The 13,409-nt window shown below is 33.1% G+C and overlaps 1 protein-coding gene across 1 annotated transcript; it reads right to left on the bottom strand.

The window, feature by feature from the left end:
- Window positions 1-5,869: 5,869 nt before the first annotated feature.
- Window positions 5,870-9,535, bottom strand: LOC133874151 (protein LURP-one-related 15-like). Its single transcript, XM_062311996.1, has 3 exons — window positions 9,244-9,535; window positions 7,060-7,287; window positions 5,870-6,175 (listed from the first exon to the last, which is right to left on the bottom strand). The coding sequence occupies exons 1-3, from the start codon at window positions 9,493-9,495 to the stop codon at window positions 6,002-6,004; spliced, it is 654 nt and encodes a 217-aa protein (XP_062167980.1). The 5' UTR covers window positions 9,496-9,535; the 3' UTR covers window positions 5,870-6,001.
- Window positions 9,536-13,409: the final 3,874 nt, after the last annotated feature.

The following is a 13,409-nucleotide window of genomic DNA, read 5'->3' as shown; positions in this document are numbered from 1 at the left end:
CAATATCATCATCAGTCATGGGTTGATTGATTGTATACACCACAATCTACAGAACTACACAGGATCTGTGTATCTTCTTTTTACGACATGACAGTATTCTACCATTTTCAGGTCAGGTGTGTTATATTTTGAGAGACTTCAGAGTCGAAGAGTCATCACAGATAACAGAAGGTAGTTTTCTTTAAGCACAGAATCTGTGTATCTTCTTTTTACGACATGACAGTATTCTACCATTTTCAGATGTGTTATATTTTGAGAGACAGAGACGAAGAGTCATCACAGATATTAGAAGGTAGATTTCTCTTTGCTTAAAGAATCTTGATTTGGTTCGAAATACAAGAGTCCTTTGTTTCTGTTGCTTTTTCTGATTTGAAATGTCAGAAATAACACAGGAAAACCCTTATCTTTGCGAGAAAAAAAAAATTCACTCTGAATTATTTCCATTTTTTCCTGAAAGGTTATGGCTGATAGTTTTAAACAGTACGAAACAATTTGATAAACAAATGTTCATACCTTAAGAACTGGAGCATCCCAAAAGCAGATACCATGAATATTTGGAAATAAACCGTTTTTTCAGGCATAATTCTTTTGAAAGTTCTCATAAATGCATCTCAAAAGATTATTTTTCTTGACGATTTGGGATGATGAAACTATTATTCTATGCCATTACGATGCTGCGTCTTGAGTGCATTTGTAAAGTGCCCTACATGATTAAGATGTAAAAAGAAAAGGTAGTTTATATAACATTGTTGGGCCTTGTTGGAAAATATTTCTAATAGTTAATAAATGGGCTTAACAATTTATGTAAGCTCATCTACATATATCAATCCTAAAAAATGGGCCAGCTACTTAGCCTACTGGATCACAAGTCTAAGCCCAAGCCTATTCAAGAATAACGTGCTAGAAGCCAAGGAAATATCAAATCCTGAGATGTCCAAGAGTATCTCGAAGATATCAAGATCTCGAGAGTATCTCGAAGATGGCAATTTCAAGATATTAGAATTGTAGAGATCCCGAATATCACAAGATCACCTCTCAAAATCAAAGAATAAGTTCCCTCCATATTTAGAGTGGGACCAATTGGCACCCTCAACAAGCTCTTGTGCTAATATGAAGTTTTACGCATTAATCAAAGAAACTTTTTAAAAACTTGTGCCATCGTACTGTAAACTATCTTAATAGGTCTAAACCCATAGATTTAAACTCTTAGGTTGTGTAGTGTCTCAACATCCTATATAATGAGTTCACTAAGACTCCCTAATAAACCTATCACCCGACACCATGTTCTGAATGAATTAAGATCCATTACAAATTGTGAAGCCCATGAAAAAAAAGGGTTGCAGAGCCCACTTATGCTCAAAGTCTAAGTGGGGCGTCCACTAATTCCATAAGGAGGGTTCTTCAAATCAGATCCAGCTTTAATGCTGTAGTTTGAAACTACACCACATCTGTTGTAGAAAATAAAGAGCCCAAATTTATTTTTCCAAAACAAAATTGAAAAATAAAACAGGCGTCCCGTTTGAGGAGGTGGGGACGTCTGACAGCATCCATCTCTGTCTCTCTCGCTCTCTCTCTCTTCCCCATCCTTCTCTTTCGCCTCCTTGTACTCCCAAATATTAATCCTTGTCATTTCCTTTGCTTCAGCTTCCACGGCAAGTTGTGCCCCCTTCTGTGGAGCTGAAGCTTCTGATCTCTCTGAAATCCTTTGTGAAATACCTCACATACATATCTATTTGTTGCCATTAGAGTTCTTGGTGACAGTGCTACAACCTCTGCATCTGGGTCTGCATACACACAAGAATTTAGTAGATTTTCAGAACTCTGTGGTTCACCTGCTCAGTTGTTTCAGAATATGCTTAAAAGACCTTCCAAGTTCCATCAACCTTCCCTGGAAAAGTAGAGACTTCAGCTATCCTAATATGAATGGATTCCCTGGAAGATTTCTTTTCTTTTTGGATATATATGGTGGAGGGAGTGGAGGCATCACGGCCTTTTTTCGGTAGGAGGTGGACTCCCGGTAGAAGACTGAGAAACAATGGTGCTTTGGAACTGCTCATCGTCTTCAAATTCCTGAGCAAAGTTTCGGACTCGGAGAGAGAGATGACGATACTGTATGCGGTGGTGGCTCGGGGAACGGTGGTGCTGGCGGTGTTCAACGCGGTGACGGGGAACACGGGGGCGGTGGCTAGGCGGATCCTGGAGAAGCTGCCGGCGGAGGCCGACTCCAAGCTCTGCTTCTCTCAGGACTCCAATATCGGCTGTCTTATTACAGCGGGAGCGGGCTCTACCTTTTCGAACAATTATCCAGATACCTGTTTGAGCAGGAAGGGTACGTATAGGCTCTCAAATAGATTGCCCTATTGCACGGGATTTGAATATATATATATATATATATGGATCTGTCTAAAGGGTTGTGAAATTGTTAAGAGTATCAACGTTAATCTTACTTGGGCGAGTACTGTAGAAGAGTTTCCAGCATAAATGACACAAGATTGTTGCCAATTAACACTTCCCTTGACCTTGAAGTCACAAACATCATCTTTTGTGTTCTTTGCTAAGAACACGTCTAATGTGGTCTTGAATTGGAACATTGAAGATCGCTTAGCGCTGAAGTGCAGATCGCCAGAGTCTGTGTTATCACCCCTAAAAACTTTCCATCTGCTATTCATTGAGGTTAACTGTGCCAACGAGAAATTTAATTTACTGGAAAACAGTTTAGACCCAAAGAAGTTTGGAGGTGAATAGATGATACAGGTCATAAACAGTTTAATTTAATTTATTATAACAGACAAATTTTGTCAATTAAAACTAGAGGAAACACAAACCAGGCAATATCAATCAAACAAAAAGCCAAAAATAATTATAAATACAGATCACAACCCGAAAGGATATTTGTTGATGAAGTATAAATTTTTTAAAAAACTCTTCAAAAGAAAAAGTAGTCCGAGTTTGAGGGTAGTCGGTCACCAAATTTTGTGTATTGCATGGTGTAACCTTTATAAATTGCAAGTCAAAACCAAATTTGGAATTGAATTCACCCCATTCTAACTCAACTACAACTCAATTACAACCCAATCAACCCATATTTTAATACTAAGATTTATGAATTTGAATACAAAGCTTAAGAATAACCAAGTAAAAGGGTATTGCTAGATTTTTTTTTTATTTGGGTGTGTTCACATAAATGAGAAAGTGAATGGAAATATGATGTTATGAACTATGAAGTAGCTATCGAACCTTGTGTCTAAAAGTGAGAATGGGATTTCCTGCAGCATCAAGTAATTAGACACTCCGGTTATGGGGGAATCCCAGCTTTTGATGTCTGTGACAACAAAGTTTCCGCCGGTTATGGTCAAAACTTCCCTGACAATTGCAAGATCCACTGGGCAAGGGGATTAGCTAATGCTACATCACTTGATTTTGCTTTGCCTGTGAACTTGGTGCGAACGGAGGTGTTCTGGGTCTTGGCGACATCGCCATACAAGTAATCCCCATATTTTTTTTTTTTTTTAATTTATTTTTTTTTTTTTATCTTTTCCCTTTGAAACTATTAATATTCTTTGCCATAACAATATCATGTTGTAAACTAATTATAATCCCATACAATTAGGGTGCAATTTGAGACCCAAAAATTTGGGGTGTGTTGTCCATCTCTTTATGGACTACTCGAATTGCACTGCAATCCAATGCGATCACAACTCCAATTGTCTCCAATTGTAGGGATTTATATCGGTTTTAAACAATTATAACTCATATGGTTTCTTATTCTTTGGCCCAATATCTTTGTAACTGTCTGTCTCTATTGGCAATGTTAATCCAATTTCCATAGTGATGCAAATAGCCCGCTTAATTACAATTTACAAATCACATTATTTAAGTGAAAAGGGGATAAGTGCAACCGTGGTGAACATAGCAGAGTCTTTGATATGATTATCATTATTTGGTCTTGAATCGTGTTAGAGTTCAATAAGAGGAGTTAAATCTTCAAGTTTAAGATCGAGTCAGATTCTTAATAGAATCTTAATCCTAGTGGGTCAGTTAGATAGTTTAAGAGTTCTATTTTAATTAATAGTTATCTTTGTAACCGATCAGTATTGCTTCTTTATTTGAAATGGATTATTAATGAATAAGAAAGAAGTTGATTATTGTTATGTGAAATACAGTTTATTGTGTTTTTTGAGAGATCAGGCTTTCTCGAATTAGCCATTGAAGGTTACGGTTTCCTCGAATGAGCCAATCTATCATTTTCCTGTGTTTTGGTCAATTGGTTCACATCATTTGGTATTAGAGCTAGGTTGATTGTTTTCTACAACAATCTCCAATCCACACCATCACCATGTCTTTCCAATTTTTTTGGAATGAAGAGGAACGAGCAAAGATAGAAAAGATGCGATCAGAATTTTTCGTGTGGAATGAAGTAGTCAACAAAAAGATGGAGGAGCATATGAGAAAACTTGAAAGTTTTCCACCACCATGCCCCTCTCCAACAAGCCAATTCTTGCCCATAACACCTATATCACCGGCTGCCACCATCACAAAAAAGAAGAAGAAAAGAGTTGTTGAAGACCAAACCATCGTCGACCGGCCGCAGATTAGTCCACCCTAACTGCAAATCCAAAAGGCAATGGATCCAAACTTCGAAACGCGTCGTCCCTGTCAAAAGAGCATCGCGCCGAAAGTCCAAAAAATCCTACGGGGCTGCACCTCCTACTAATCCGTTCTTATGTTCTTGCTTTTTCTATTTTTCAAGCAAATTTATTTGAGTCAGAAAGAGAAGAAGAAGATGTACTGTCTACTTGCTTGGCTTCAGAAAGAAATAGAAAAAGAAAAAATAGTTTGTTGAAGACATTGGGTCACGTGACTTCAAACAAAGCAATCAAGATAAACATGAAGTGAAGTGGCACCAAAAAGATTTATTTATTTATTTTGTCATATATTTTATCCTTAGTTATTATATTTAGCATTTATCTTTAGAAGTTGTAGAATTTTTCCTTGGGGACAAGGAAATCCTTAGGGGAAGGATATGATATGATCATCATTATTTGGTCTTGACCTGTGTTAGAGTTCAATAAGGGGAGTTAAATCTTCCGGTTTAAGATTGGGTCAGATTCTTAATAAATTCTTAATCCTAGTGGGTCAGTTAGATAGTTTAAGACTTTAAGAGTCCTATTTTGATTAATAGTTATCTTTGTAACTGATCAATATTGCTTCTCTATTTAAAGAAGATTATTAATGGATAAAAAAGAAGTTGATTAGTGAAATATAGATTACTGCGTTTTTTGGGTGATAGGGTTTTCTCGAATTACGAATTAGTCATTGGAGGTTACGGTTCCTTCGAACGTGCCAATATATCATTTTTCCTCATCAGTCTTGAACAAATAAAGACAAAAAAAAAAAAAAAAAGATAAATCTAATGTGGATTAATAATGGAGGTTTTGGTAGAGTCTCATCACAAAAAAAAAAGAAAAAAGAAAATACACTACAAAAAGAGAAATAACTTCTCAATAGCTTAAAGCTTCAATAAAAACACTTTATTTTCATTCATTAAAATCATAACATTACATCACCTTATATAACGTACCAACTTACTCTAAACAGACTAGACGTAGATAACAACAACAAACCAATTACGAACATAACAAAGGTACATAAAAGATAAAGATACAACTGAATTACAAGAATCCCATTCACACAAACTTCTTGTCAGTTATTGAGCTAAAACACGAGTAATACTATGGATTATATTTTTATCTTTTTAACGTTATTTATTAGTGATTCATTTCAAATTTACTATTAGATTTATGAGACTCACATTGAATTCCACAAATTTAATAGTGAATTTAAAATTTTGTTATATATGGAACTGCATGTATATCATTTTTCAATCTTAAAAGTTATATCAACTTTAAAATGATAAATAAAATAGTCTACAACATTACTAGCTGAAACACTATTGGTGATGCACGTACGATACGACTCGGTCAATTTGTTCATGAGTTGATCAACTGCCAACTGCAATTTCAAATATACTTCTAGCAATTGCAAGTTGTGATGGTATCGCGTCAAGAATCACGACAAGAGCGACTATGAATGCATGATCAATGTTACGATTAATCTTCACGTTGAAGTGGTCTTTTCCGAACAAAACACTTCTGACAGTTTTGTTCTGTTCCATCTGCAATTTCCACATTAATAATCAACAGAATTAGTCTAAAATTCTCCCTATTCAAGACGGCTATAATTATCCACTTTAGTAAAAAATCTTCGGGTAAAATATTTAATTGAAACGATGGGTAATTAATTACAAAATACAATTTAAATGCAAAGGTATATATTAATGTTAGAATTTATATTTTTATTTCATAAGTACTATCTTGCAATACTGACGTGACAATCTCAATAAACCATGAGATAAATAAAAAAAATCAAGAGTTAAATTGGACTATCATCAACATTATGAGATAATTGTAAAATAAAAATGTAGTATAAAACATTACTCTACGTTCAATCATCTCTTATTTCAAAGAGTAATATTGCTATAAATTATATATTTATTTTACATTAACTCTCTCATAATACTGACGTAGCAATATAAACCAATCCTTGAGCAAAGGGTTGTTTGTTTCAAAAGAATAAGACTACATACCACACAAACATCGATCCTATAAATTTACAATTATTGGATCAGCCATTGTTAATAATTAAAAAAAAAAAAAAAAAAAGATTACTAGACCTTGTCACACCATTTTTATAGAATATTTGTGTGATATGTATCATTATTTATTTTAAAAGCTTAAACTAATAAAAAAATGTATAATTTAATTAATATTTTTAAAGAAGAAAGCTCAATCATTTCATTAATTAGAAGCAAAAACGTACGTGGACACGTCTTGATATTTCGTAATTACGTACATACTTTGATATTTCATTAATCTTATACTAAAAAATCAAGTACGTACTTCTATAATGTCAATCATTATTCACATGGTACGTACACTCATGTCCAATTAATTGAACCAAAAAAAAAAAAAAAAAAGGAAGAGAGAAAGTCCTACGAACCTTGGCAACTTCTGAGGAAGATTGTCCAGTATAAACGACACAAGAACTCTCAGAGAAATTTGCTTCAACCCTGAAGTCACCAACTTCTTCGTTTGTGTTATTTGCCAAGAACACATTTAACTTGACCCTTAGTTGGACCATTGAAGTTCGCTTAACGCTAAAAATTAGATCACTTTCCTCCACGCTCTCACCCCTGTAAACTCTCCATCTATCATGGACAGTCGTAATCTACACAAACCAAACAATGTTTCTGGTACGTCAGTATTCGCATGGACGTGGAAACTTATAACAACACTATCTTTTGCAATTAACTAATAACATCATTAAAGAGTATTTAGAAAGATAAAATATATATATCATTAAACATAAATGTTATATATCACATTTTTATCCAACTTATTTTGATATGATACCATCAATTTGTCTTAAATTGATAAGAAATAGTAAATTTAATCATTTAATTAATATAAAAAAATAGGAAGACTAGAAATCACATTTTTATTTTACAGTGATGATGTGACAATTTTAGCCAACTTTTGAATTTTTTTTTTAACAAAACTGATTTAAGAACGGTTAGTTGGAACTGCTCCATTAGTATTGTAGAATATGATAATAATTCCAACATGCGCAGTAGAAGACTAAAGTCAATGTTCTAAGAGAAGTCCATCTTCAAGAGCAAGTGTGTGTAGTAGTGAGATTCTACATATTTATCCTCTTCTTTAATCCTTAGTTTAGCTCTAGGAGTTTAATTGATGTTTAAGCTTGTCTTTCATTGTTTAAGGGTGCGTTTGACATGCGATTTTATAGACAAAAAATGTGATTTTAAACCAAATCGCAAAATAGGAATCGTTTGAGATTGTCTTTTTTTTAAAAAAAAATTGCGGTTTGAAAACACATAAAATATGCGTTTTCAAATCGCAGGCAACATGATACGTTTTAGAAAAATGCACAATTTTAAAAGTTAAACTACAATTTTAAAGGTTAAATTGCGATTTTCTCAAACGCTTAACTACATTTTTAAATATCACATTTTCAAATCGTTATTTTAAAATCAAAATTATTAAAATCGCAAACCTAATGAACCCTAATTGTAGTAAGATTACTTTAAGTGCTTTTATGTTATTTTGTTGTCTAGTTGTAGTAATATATATGGTAGTGTTGTTTTTAAAGGGAAGCAGCAATTATTTTGTGGTTTGTTTCCAACTCTAATTGGATTTACTTGTGGTTTCTCCTATCCCAAAGGAGTTTATTATCTATAATATTTATAGGGAAAACTTCACTTACCACCCTGATCATTCAATACTTTTGCAATTATACCATTAAACTTTCAAAACTTTCAATTTATTGTATCCATTTTTCAATTTCAATTACCCATTAGAATTTTTCGTTAAATCATAATAGAGTGGTGTCAAAATTCCTAAGATAGCACTCATTTTTTTTAAGGAAAAAATAGAAAAAAAAATTGCAAGGATTTAGGCGTTGATCAAGATTTAACGAAATTTGCATAAATACCCATGCCTGAATCTTTGAAATTTTTTTATATATATATTTTTTAAAACAGAAGTATTTTGAGAATCTTGACAGAATTTAACGGAAAATCTTAATGGAGTAATGAAATTGAAAAAAAAAATTAAAAGATTGATACACTAAATTAACAATTTTTAAAGTTTAAAGGTATGATTGCAAAAGTAATACAAGATCAATGGAGTTTTCCCATATTACTAGCATATTTATGTGTATACGCAAGTAACGCAATGATGTCAGATTTCCAACTCTCTTGTTTACTTAATCGTTTGGAACGGAGTTTGGCCCATCAGCTAGCCACTCAAAGCCAAATCATGAAACGTATTGGGCAAAATTTAGAAGAACTATTGCATGGCATTAAGGCAATGAAAGAGGATGAACATCAATCACCGCTCATCTCTCTCAAAATAGCTCGGGTCCACCGTAAGCTGTAAGCCGCCATTAGCCAACGACTCACAAAGATCCACAGTGCCGCGACACTAGAATAATTGAAAAATAAAAATGTAATCTAACGTTGCTATAAGAAATATAACAAGAAAGATAAAACAACAAGACATAAAAATATGTTAAGAGCTTCACGTCTTATAGAATTCCTAGATACCTATTTCTGCCAACAAAATAGAACATAGAATGTCATGTTTATGGTGAAATTGTCCAAACCTTACCTCGAAGAGTGACAACGGGATTTCCGGCACCATCAAGTAGTACTCGACGGCTACGAAGGGATATAATTCTTTGAGAGACTCTGAAAATAACGGCACCGTTGACGTCTGTGACAACAAAGTTGCCGTCCATAACTTTCAAAACCCTTCTCACAATTGCAAGAGTTACCTCATAAGGAGCACAAAACTGAGGGCCTATGACCGGAACAGGAACGGCAAACTGTGCACTTGGGGCTGGTAATTGAGACATGATTACGAGGGAGAAGAGCTGAAGAGGAATAATTGAGTCTTTAATTGGTGATCAGATACTCTCTAGCTTTGCGGGAGTCTTCCTTTTATAATGCTTTGAAGGGCCCCATTAAGGGAGGTTCCTATTGAGGGGGCACCAATGCAAACTAAGGAGAAATTAAGGTTTCCGTCAATTTTCTACAGATATGAGAAAATTTTGATGGGTTTACTTATTCCAACATGTTTAGTGTGCCTGTCTTATTGCTATAAAGACAAGTTCTACAAAGACTTTCTCATATTTATCATCTAAATTGTTTTAGACAGTAAATTGCTAGAAATTTGGATGCTTAAAATATGCACCATAGGATGCTTTATTAAATACTTTTCATTTCAAGTGAAAATTGATAGTATCTATTTTACACTCAAAATTTTGTTTTATTTTATTTAGTGATATATATGATAGAGATATGATATTTTTATATCTCTTATACATTTTCGATACATTTTTTTTCTTTCTAAATTAACCATTGAATTTGTAGAATCCACATGCCTACAAATCTAATAATTGATTTAAAAAAAGAGATGCATAGGAGATGAATAGAAGATGTACATGTAACATATCTTTGTTAGATAACATACTATATATATACTGTTATTTGAGAAATAATTCTTCCACATCTTTTATACACCTCTCTCACACTTCATCCTATATGGCGTCCTTAATTAGGAGCTCATCCACTTGACCACCCGCCGGCTCTCACCTCTTGTCATTATGATTGTAATTTTCGCTTTAGCCCTTTTTTTTCCCCCTCTTATATCATGTTACATTTGTCAACAGAAACATAAATGGATCAACTGTTTTGTGCTTCCCAATGTTGGATAAACTTGAAGAAATCCTTAACAATCAAAAAGAAATTGCTAGAAATTTATGTTTTTGTTGAATAATAAAATTGTTTAGCAAAAAAAATAGTATTATATCTTTTTGTCAACAAAAACTTAAATTAATAAGCTAATACTAGGCATATAAAATGATACTAGGAAATTGTTACGTTGTATAATTAGTCAATGGTTACTAATTATTAAGAAAATTTGTTTTTGTTTATGTAGGTTGAGAGAATTAGATATGATCCTATTATAAAGTGAAGCTAAATAGTCTTTGATAAATTAGGTTCTACTTTTCTTTTATTATAATTTTATATCATAGATGATGTTTCTTTTATTTACACATATTTTTCATTATAAATGTTTCGAAATATGCATTTGGATATATAAAAACCTTTAAAAAAGAGAAGAATTGAAACTCAAAAAATATAGATTTCTTGTTAGCAATATAACATTGACTCTCAAAGGGGATAAGAATAATTTTAAAATTTAGATATAATATAGATTTGTTATTAGCAATATAACGTTTATGTTGCTGATTTTTTTTTTTTTGGTCTTTATAACTTTATGTTGCTTGGGTTCTTGTACCAAAATCTGGAGTGATCTTTTTATTTCAAATCCTGATGATTTTTTCGTCCCAAAAAAAAAATCCTTATAATTTTTCAATGCTTTTTCTTCCACAGTCTCCGTCCGATGGTTGTTGTTACTTTGCAAGAGTTTGAATAAGGTTAAATCTATCCGTATTTTCTGTTTTAGTGTTTGAACCACTTTTTGCGGCCCCTTAGTGATAGGACCGGATAATTTTATAGCCCATTTCCTCCTTGGTTGCTTATTTTTCTTGCACGGTAAATTATTATTTTTTTGCGAGAGCTCATTCTTTTTTCAATGTTTTAATTCCTGTAACACTTTCTTTATTTGCTTAGAAAAAAAAAAATGACAAGAAAAAGAAAAGGCATGTCTCCATCAAATATTAATGAAAACTAATTAATCCCTTAGGGTCTTTGATAGAGCCAAGTTACTGTCAAGTCTTCGCTCAACTTTCTCTAGATTCGTCAGGGGCTTATTTTATGAGAAATGATTGAGGGGAAACTTTTAACCGTCCTCCCTCACCCCTTTTTAATAAAAAATTCATTTTTGTTCAAAAAAAGTGTATTTTTTATTTGAATTTTTTATTAAACAGGGGTGAGGAGAACGGTTAAAAGTCCCTTCAATCATTTCTCCTTATTTTATACTCAAAGTCTTCGCCCAACTTTCTCTGGATTCGTCATGGGCTTATTTTATAAACAAAGCTTTTATACTCTAGCTATGTGTGAGACTTCCTTTTATAATGCTTTGAGGGGCCCGTTAAGGGAGGTTCCAATTTTTTTTTTTTTTGTTTTTGAGGGAAAGAAAACCTTTCATTGAGATCACAAAGTGTTACAACAGTGAACACCACAAGGGTGAAAGAATAAAACAAACACCCTAAAGGTGCACAAACATCTCAATACAATACAGACAGATGCTACTAAATAAACCCAACCAACAGAATGATGCCTCTGCGTTGACATACACCTTTACTGGAACAGGGAGTTGGTCACACATTCTGGGCGACTGCCAAAGACTAGATTAATGTACGTACAAAGCAAACTGTCCAAACAAAACAAACTATAACAAAAACTGGAAAAAACTCAAAGGAGGAAGGTCTCTGCCGGGAAAGCCACCGCCTGTGGCGGCGCGTGCACCACACGCGCCGGCACCAGAAAACACACCCCTCAACCTTGAAGCGCCAGAATCCTCCGAACAACCAGATCCACCAAACCACGACGAAAAAACCAGGTTTGCAGCCATTTGATGAGGCACCATTGCAATATATGAAGAAATTATAAGCTTTCTGTCAATTTTTGACAAATATGAGAAAAATTGTTCAAACATGTTTTGGGTAGCCGGTTTCTTTGCTATAAAGATAAGTTCTATAAAGATTTTCTTATATTTGTTATCTAAATTGCTTCGGATAGCAAATTATTAGAAATTTGGATACTTAAAATATGCACCATAGGGATACTTTATCAAATACTTTTCATTTCAAGTGAAAATTGAGAATATCTATTTTACACTCAAAATTTTGTTTTATTTTATTTAACGATATCTATGATAAATAAATGATCTTTTTATATTTCTTATACATCTCCTATATATATATATATATATATATATATATTTCTAAATCAACCATTAGATCTGTAGTCCTACAGATTGAATGGTTGATTTAAAAAAAAGATGTATTAGAAATGTACAAAAGATATATATGTAACATGTCTCTGTATGATAACATATTATATATATTGATATATGATAACATATTATATATATTGTTATTTGAGAAATGATTCTCCTACATCTTTGTTGTAAACCAAATTAGTTATGTAGAAATAAGTCAAATAACAAATTGATCCCATATAACAATATATTGGGTAGCACTATAACATTCCTAATGTCTACCGAAACAATAGGAAAACTATTGCATTTGACTTTTTGTTGTTTTTATGAATTTTTTTTTATATTTAAGAAATGTAAGAGATTATAAAGAAGCCGTTGCTGGTGCAAAATTAGAGGGCTTAGTGATAAAAGTAAAGGGAAGATAAGTAATGGACTGGGGTGGACAAAAGGATTGCAGATGTGTGGTATCAAAATATTGAAATGATAAAGAGAAACGATTCAAAGAAGAAGAAATTTAGAGAGTTTGAGAGAATGAATATTTCGTAACTTGTATTGAAAGTAACTATGAATTCTGTTTTTATACTACTTGCTTATAGAGTAAACAGAGCAACCGACTTGCTCTTTGTAAATATCAGCCCTAACTATTTCGTAACCAACTGACAGTTACTAACATGCGATTAATATAATTTCACATGTGATTTATACAAATAAATCATGTGATCAATACAGTCAGCATCATTTGATCATAGCTTGTTGTTGCTTATCGAGCTTGAATTGCTTGCTGACTTCTTTACTGCTACAAGTATTTTGTTGCTGCTTGATAGTAGTTTGATATGTTGCTGAGTCCTTCTATGGGGC

Source organism: Alnus glutinosa, chromosome 7 (assembly GCF_958979055.1).
Source record: "Alnus glutinosa chromosome 7, dhAlnGlut1.1, whole genome shotgun sequence".
NCBI lineage: Eukaryota > Viridiplantae > Streptophyta > Magnoliopsida > Fagales > Betulaceae > Alnus > Alnus glutinosa.
The sequence above is the reverse complement of the archived record's forward strand: the minus strand, read 5'-3'. Positions and strand labels throughout refer to the sequence as shown.